This window comes from Zeugodacus cucurbitae, chromosome 4, assembly GCF_028554725.1.
Source record: "Zeugodacus cucurbitae isolate PBARC_wt_2022May chromosome 4, idZeuCucr1.2, whole genome shotgun sequence".
In the NCBI taxonomy this organism is placed as follows: Eukaryota; Metazoa; Arthropoda; class Insecta; order Diptera; family Tephritidae; genus Zeugodacus; species Zeugodacus cucurbitae.
Genome location: NC_071669.1, coordinates 33,068,896 through 33,076,773, shown reverse-complemented (window position 1 = coordinate 33,076,773; position 7,878 = coordinate 33,068,896). Strand labels below are relative to the sequence as shown.

Genomic DNA, 7,878 nt, shown 5'->3' with positions numbered 1-7,878 from the left:
TAACCTTCCCTACAAGACGGAGCTAACTCATACACCACTACACATGCAAATTTTTCCAGCTTTTACCAATACATACACATTGCTAACATTTTGTAGTTAAGTGGCAATCTCGGTAGTTAGAGTAGCAAAATTCATTAACCCTAATTTTTGTATGTGTAAGAGAGAGATACAATGAACCGTTCAAAAATCGCCACCATGGCCGCTGTTCATTTCAAAATAAAATTTAAAGTGAATGGATGTAAGTGCGTTTTAAATATTTATTTTATTTTGTTAAGTGTTTTTGTATATTTATCCATCTTATAAATGCATTATTTCTGTTGTTTTTATTATTAGTTTTTATAATTAAAATAATTTCATTCCAGTTATACGTGTGTGCGCAGGAAATGAAGAGCAAGGAGGTTACGTCGGAATTGGTGGAGGTATGTTTCATATATTTTTAATAAATAATACAAATTAGTAATTTTAAATAATTTCAGGTTTTTGGATTTAGCACTGGTGCAATATAGTGCAACAACAACGCAGAAACCGTGGATAATAATATGGTAAATATAAATGCGTATATGTACATGTTGAGTTAGTGCGTATTAAGATGTACATACATATGTACATATCTATGTATGTACAAGAATGCATCTGTTGCATTGTGTCCAAAATATTTATTTATAATAATTTTTATTTTGATGTTAAAAAGTTGTTTATTTTTTGTTTAGTTATTGCAAGCATTAAGCTCTGTAGATATATATGTATATATATATACGTTTGTTTTTTAGCATTACTTATATTTTCATTATCCATTTCAGATATTGAAAACACAAAGGCGTTAGGCGTCAATTGGTCCTTCCATCGGAGTGGAGGTCTCCCTCTTCCTCGGCTTCCACCGAGTCCATTCGAACAACATGACCAAGCCCGCGTAGCCGCTGTCTTTTTTCGCTGGACTATGTCTATGTCGTCTAACAACACATACAGCTCATCATTTCATCTTCTGCGGTATTAGCCGTTGCCAATGTTTAAGGGACCATAAATCCCCAAAACCTTTCTTTCGAAAACTCATAGTGCCGTCCATCTGATGTTGACATCGTCCACGCTTCTGCACCATAATGTAGGACGGGAATGATGAGGGACTTGTAGAGTTTAGTTTTTGCTCATCTAGAGAGGACTTTACTTTTCAATTGCCTACCCAGACCATAAATACAAATACTGGAGGATTACAATAGCTACTACTTTTCTTAGGTTTGTACTACGAATACAAATATATTCATATTTTCTAATCGTTAACAAAAATTTTTATTTCTAATATTTTTCAGGCATGATAAACAAGACAACAACAAATTCCATCGGACATTTAGATTAGCAGTTGCACAACTTTTTTCCTTTTTATGATGTACATATGGGATAGGATTGTTTGGAATTGACATTCATTAGTTTCTTTGGATCCTTACAGGATAGTTATAAGGAAATCGTTCGCGTTTAGTATTAATTTATTCATTTGCTAATTCATAATCTAGATGTAAAATATTATTAAATTATACAAATGAATGTTCGAATACTAATAACATTCGTAATAGTAATAGAATTTTTTTTGAATTGTATAACAACAACTACAAAAAAATAAAAATGTAATACTTAATACTAAATTTATATATGAAATATGTAAAAATTAAAAATTTAATAATTAATACTAACTTTATTTTTAAAATATGTAAATTTTGTCAATGTATAAATATAAATGTATAAAAATTCAATGCAAAAACGTTTGTAAAAAATCAATGTATAAATAGCTGCAAAAACGTATGTAAAAAGTTCACTTTGTAAAAAATTTAAAATATTATACAATACTAATTTATAAATGTAAATATATCATACAATTATAATAAATAAATAAAAATAAAAAAATTTCAATTTTTAATTTTTAAACGGAAAAGTAGGTGACCTATAGAATGGAGACCAATGAACCAAATTTAAGTAACGAAACGGTGACCCAACAAATGACCAAACTGCAAGACGAGTGGAGTTACTTATCTTATGAAATATTGGTTACCAGTAAAGAAAGCTTGTATTATTTTTTGGTCTCTTTTGTTCTAGCAGCAGGAAAAAAGTTACCATTTCTTCTCTTTTACGGCATGTCGGTGTGATTATCTTACTTGCTCTCTCTCATTGATTTTGGTGCCAATGCTGCATATATCTTTCTACTCTAATTTTTCATTGTTTTATAAAGGCATATGTCACTCTGTGGTTAGCATAGCCCCCTGTAGTAGTTTTTTTTTTTAATCAGCCATCTATCAGTGGAGACTGGTCGATTTATCATTTTCAGGGTAACACTTTAATCACAGGTATTGGTCATTTGTTGGGTCACCGTTTCGTTACTTAAATTTGGTTCACTGGTCTCTATTGGTCTTCATTCTATAGGTCACCTACTTTTCCGTTTAAAAATGAATGATTTATTTAATTGTATGAGGTATTTACATATATAAATTAGTATGGTATTTTACATTTTTAATAATTATTATAGATTAATTTTTATATATTAACATTTCAGTAGAAAGTAAACATTCATTTTTACAAATGTTTTTGCGGCTATCATTTATACATTAACAAAATTTACACATTTTAAATATAAACTTAGTATTAATTATTAAATTTTTATAATTTACAATGTCTCAAAAGTTTTAAGTATTGTTATTTTGTGTTGTTATACAATACAAATTAAATTTCCCTACTAATGCTAATTTAACATTATTTTACATCTAACTTAATAAATTGAGTGCTATTGCGTACGTTCAAAATTTATAAGTTAACAATGACAATATTAAAAATGTTAAATTGAAAGTTCAGCCTAATAATGCCTCCATAATCAAATCAGAAGCAAGATGAACAACTTCGGCGCCTCAATGGTGTTTTTAGAGCTCTGTTAATTATCCTTTGATTTTGCCAGACTGCAAATGGCTAGAATGCGTTCGTTTAGATATAAGCTACATGTGTTGCTACGTTCAATATTCATTGGAGAAATCTGAAAGTAAATTTATTAATATTATACAATAAAGTTGTGTGTACCAGTAACAAACCTTTGTCCACACATTTTTGAATGGACCATAAGATTGCACACAAACGCCACCAACATTTTTTGTACCGCCTAACACATAAATTTGTCCCTTTGCTATTGTCAACTGGAAACGGTAGAGCATAATAATTTATTCGATATTATATGTTTACCGTTAAATGCTAGTACTTACATTAACATTACCGCGTGGTTCCAGCATATCAGCACATTGTGTCCAAGTATTGCTCACTGCGTCATAGCATTCACAATCGGCAAGTGGTGTTCCTGCAGCTGACAAGCCACCAAAAACGTATATTTTATCCTCAAATACCGTGACGTTTGCTTCAAAACGTGGTTTCACCAAATTGGCGACCTGCTGCCACTCTGTGCCGTTATAGTCTAACCAAAATGATAAATTATTATTATTTATTAATGCATTATTTAATAAATTAATATATTTATTAAGTAATTAATTAATTTATTTATTAATTTAAAAAACTTACACATACCTATACACAGTGTCCAATGGCGCAGCTGCATTGTGCAAATAACCTCCCAAAACGTAGATGCTTTCATTCAATAGCGCCACATTCATGCCCCGTAAGTGCTGTGGCAATGCAGGCATGCTCTCCCACGTACATGTTTCCAAATTGTGTTCCCCAACATTATTAGTGCTTTCAGACTTAGCCACCAATGGTATTCAGCTTAAGCTTTAATTTTTTCTCCTAAGTTTGTGAATATCTGAAAAGGATAATAAAAAGATAAAAGTATATTCTAACAAAAGATTTTATGTTTAGGATATACATAAGGTTTGATATTATCAACTCACCCATCTGCCTAAAGTGGCATAATCCTTGTTCTGCTTTTATTTTTAGTTTCGCATGTACGCACCAGATGTGCGTTGCAGCTCGCTTTGCCATTTTCTGCAGTTATTTCCTTCAAATAAGCTGCAGCATCCAGTCAACAATAGTACCCCTTTGTAAAGAGAAAATTAAATATATATAAAATAACAAATTATTAATACGAACTTACATCCACTCACTTCAAATTTTCTTTTCATATGAATGGAGGCCATTGCGGAGATTTTGATCGGTTCATTGTAGTACGTGCATCTCGCTCTTATACATACAAAAATTAGGGTTAATGAATGTTGCCACTCTAACTACCATTTAACTACAAAAAGTTACTATTGCGTATGTGTTGGTAAAAGCTGAAAAACTTTGCATGTGTAGTGGTGTATGAGTTAGCTCCGTCTTGTTGGGCAATTACAACATTTACATTTGTAAATAACATGTTAAAAGCCCAGCAAACTCCAACACATTCAAAGAAATGTTAATAACACCACTACATACACACATATGCAACAAAGGGCGAAATGTGCATAAACATTTACCTCAACTCTTCTTTCGTACAGCACCCTGAATGATAGAAAGAAACAACCAAAGTTCTCGTGTTTAAACAAGTTTTGTTTTGATTTATATCATGGCTGCTTGTGAAGTATTATTTTGCGTGTTTTATTTAAATCAGTCATCTGCAGCCTAATTAAAGTTTAAATTATTGAAGCACGCATTTTAAAAACGTAAAATTAAATTTTCTAAAGCCAAAATATGGAATTGAAGAGGGTGAAGCGACGGCTGATCACAAATGTTGCTTTGAAGCCAGCGTCTTGAAGACGGCAGCGAATCAAAGCTATTTTACGTTTATGCTGGCAAAATGTCATCTTTGTTATAACTTTTAATAATTTTACATTTCACATATTAGTGGCAACTCTACAGCTGCCCTTTGTCGTCGCCAAAATTAGAAACATTTTTAATTTAGCGACAACGACAGCTACAAGCCTGTTGTCGCGTTGTCGTGCTGTTGTCAAAAAATCTGTGCCCATAAGAACGCGTGTATTTTAATATTTGACAGATGTCGCTTGTCGTCTTCTATGTGTTCAGCACATGATACAGTAATACTTCATTGCGAGGGCGAAACCATTGAATACGTAAATAATTGTTGAATATAATAATATTATCTTGCCTTAAATTCTAAAATTTTCCATACAGATATTTCAAACCTCATACGGCGCGTTAAAGGTACGCAACCGAATTGGTGTCACTTATGGTAGCAGCGTAGAACTTTCGAATCGATGGAATATGTGCTGCAAGCAAATTCAGAACTATGTCTGCAAACGCTGCTACATCGAACACAAATCATTTACACACCAGATATTAGGTTTAATGTCATTTTTTTCTTTTTCTTCTTGACTGGCGTAGTCACCGCTTACACGGTTATAGCCGAGTCCACAATAGCGCGCCACGTATCCCTCCTTCTGGCAGTTTTTCGCCAATTGGTTATACCAAGTGAAGCCAGGTCCCTCTCCACCTGGTCCTTCTATCGGAGTGGAGGTCTCCCTCTTCCTCGGCTTCCACCAGCGGGTACTGCATCGAATACTTTCAGAGCTGGAGCTCTTTCATCCATTCGTACAATATGACCTAGCCAGAGTAGCCACTGTTTTTTATTCGCTGGACTATGTCTATGTCGTCGAATAACACATACAGCTCATCGTTCCATCGTCTGCGGTATTCGCCGTTGCCAATGTTTAAGGTACCATAAATCTTCCGCAAAACCTTTCTCTCGAAAACTCCTAGTGCCGTCTCATCGGATGTTGACATCGTCCACGCTTCTGCACCGTAAAGAAGAACGGGAATGACGAGAGACTTGTAGAGTTAGATTTTTGTTCGTCGAGAGAGGACTTTACTTTTCAATTGCCTACTTAGTCCATAGTAGCACCTGTTGGCAAGAGTGATTCTGCGTTGGATTTCCAGGCTGACATTGTTATTGCTGTTAATGCTGGTTCCAGGGTAGACGAAATTATCTACAACTTCACCACCAGACCCATACGCTTCGCTTCCTTATTCAGTCTGGAAAAAGCAGAACTAACGGCGCGGGTGTTGTTTCCAATGTTATCGATATCATCGGCGTACGCCAGTAGCTGTACACTCTTATAGAAGATTGTACCTTCTCTATTTAGCTCTGCAGCTCGTATTATTTTCTCCAGTATCAGGTTAAAGAAATCACACGAGAGTGAGTCACCTTGTCTAAAACCTTCACAGGTATCGAACGGCTCGCAGAGGTCCTTCCCGATCCTGACGGAGCTTTTGGTGTTGCTTAACGTCAGCTTACACAGCCGTATTAGTTTTGCGCGTCATAAAGGCAGCTCCTTTTCGTGCTGTCGAAAGCAGCTTTAAAGTCGACCTATTTTCACGGGTCTTCTCCTGAATTTGGCGCATGGTGAATATCTGGTCTGTTGTTGATTTTCCAGGTCTAAAGCCGAGCTGATAAGGTCCAATCGGTTTGTTGACGGTGGGCTTTAGTCTTTCACACAATACGCTCGACAGAACCTTATACGCGATGTTGAGGAGTCTTATCCCACGGTAATTGACGCAAATTGTGGGGTCCCCTTTTTTATATTGGGCAGAGTACACTGAGATTCCAGTCGTCAGGCGTGCTTTCTTCCGACCATATTCTGCAAAGAAGCTGATGCAAGTACCTTATCAGCTCTTCGCCGCCGTATTTGAATAGCTCGTCCGGTAATCCATCGGCCCCCGCCGCCTTATTGTTCTTCAAGCGGGTAATTGCTATTCGAATTTCTTCACGGTCGGGCAATGGAACATCTGCTCCATCGTCGTCGATTGGGGAATCGGGTTCGCCATCTCTTGGTGTTGTACTTTCACTGCCATTCAGCAGGCTGGAGAAGTGTTCCCTCCGCAAACTCAGTATACTCTGGTCATCAATAACTAGATCACCTCTGGGTGTCCTACAGGAGTGTGCTCCGGTCTTGAAACCTTCAGTTAGTCGCCGGATCCTTTCGTAAAATTTTCGAGCATTACCCCTGTCGGCCAGCTTGCTTCCCTCTTCAGCTCTCGGTATCTTTCCCATCCCGCTCGTGTTGCGGTCGATCGCAACATTGCGAGGTGGGCAGTCTGTTTTCTCTCCACCAGCTGTTTTTTTGACTTTTCCGAAAGCCAATTGTTTCGGTTGCAGCTGTACGTAAGGAGTTTGATATGCCATCCCACAGTTCCCTCATACCGAGATGCTCATGAGTGCTCTCAGAGAACAGGAGTGCAAATCGGGTAGAAAATCGTTCGGCTGTCGGTTGTGATTGCAGCTTCTCGATGTCGAACCTTCCTTGTGTTTGTTGACGTGTGCGGTTTTCTACACAGAGGCGGGTGCGTATTTTAGCTACTACAAGATAGTGGTCCGAGTTGATGTTGGGACCACAAAGCGTACGCACATCATGAACACACTGAAGACATGTCGTCCATCTATCACAACATGTTCGATCTGGTTGCAAGTGATTCGATCCGGGGACAGCCAAGTAGCTTGTTGGATTTTCTTATGCTGGAATCTAGTACTACATACGACCATATTTCGGGCCTCGGCGAAGTCGATCAGTCTCAGACCGTTTGGTGATGTTTCGTCATGGAGGCTGAATTTTCCGACTGTTGTGCCAAAGACACCTTCTTTACCCACCCTAGCGTTGAAATCGCCAAGCACGATTTTGACATCGTGGCAGGGGCAGCGCTCATAGGTACGTTCTAGGCGCTCATACAAGGTATCTTTGATCACTTCGTCCTTCTCTTCCGTCGGGGCGTGGGCGCAAATCAGCGATATGTTGAAGAACCTCGCTTTGATGCGGATTGTGGCTAAACGTTCATCCACCGGAGTGAATTCCAGGACTCGACGACGGAGTCTCTCTCCCACCACGAATCCCACACCGAATTTGCGCTCCTTTATATGCGGTGATGTCAGCCTTTACTCTTACGAGGACATCAACCAGCTGGGCAGAGGCGCCT

At 37.3% G+C, this 7,878-nt stretch overlaps 1 protein-coding gene and 1 long non-coding RNA gene across 3 annotated transcripts; one reads left to right on the top strand and one right to left on the bottom strand.

Annotated features, from left to right (window-relative positions):
* The first annotated feature begins 34 nt into the window (after positions 1-34).
* Positions 35-2,543, top strand: LOC105219894 (uncharacterized). Its single transcript, XR_008470841.1, has 5 exons — positions 35-238; positions 363-419; positions 477-542; positions 801-1,230; positions 1,305-2,543. It is a non-coding gene; the product is annotated as an uncharacterized LOC105219894 (long non-coding RNA).
* Positions 2,544-2,646: 103 nt separating this feature from the next.
* On the bottom strand, positions 2,647-4,204 carry LOC105219895 (kelch-like protein 5). Of its 2 annotated transcripts, XM_054228911.1 has the most exons (6): positions 4,070-4,204; positions 3,867-4,012; positions 3,547-3,778; positions 3,231-3,436; positions 3,063-3,164; positions 2,647-3,007 (listed from the first exon to the last, which is right to left on the bottom strand). In XM_054228911.1, the coding sequence occupies exons 3-6, from the start codon at positions 3,611-3,613 to the stop codon at positions 2,909-2,911; spliced, it is 474 nt and encodes a 157-aa protein (XP_054084886.1). In that variant the 5' UTR covers positions 3,614-3,778; positions 3,867-4,012; positions 4,070-4,204; the 3' UTR covers positions 2,647-2,908. The 2 variants fall into 2 exon arrangements, with proteins under 2 accessions (XP_054084886.1, XP_028901226.1); XM_029045393.2 differs by lacking the exon at positions 4,070-4,204 and having other exon boundaries at positions 3,867-4,063.
* Positions 4,205-7,878: the final 3,674 nt, after the last annotated feature.

Excerpts from the sequence above, each read along its gene's own strand:
- LOC105219895 (XM_054228911.1), bottom strand. The coding sequence starts at position 3,613 with ATGAAAGCATCTACGTTTTGGGAGGTTATTTGCACAATGCAGCTGCGC. Across the intron at positions 3,437-3,546 it reads CCATTGGACACTGTGTATAG|ACTATAACGGCACAGAGTGG; the intron begins GTATGTGTAAGT and ends CATTTTGGTTAG. Across the intron at positions 3,165-3,230 it reads AACCACGCGGTAATGTTAAT|TTGACAATAGCAAAGGGACA; the intron begins GTAAGTACTAGC and ends TACCGTTTCCAG.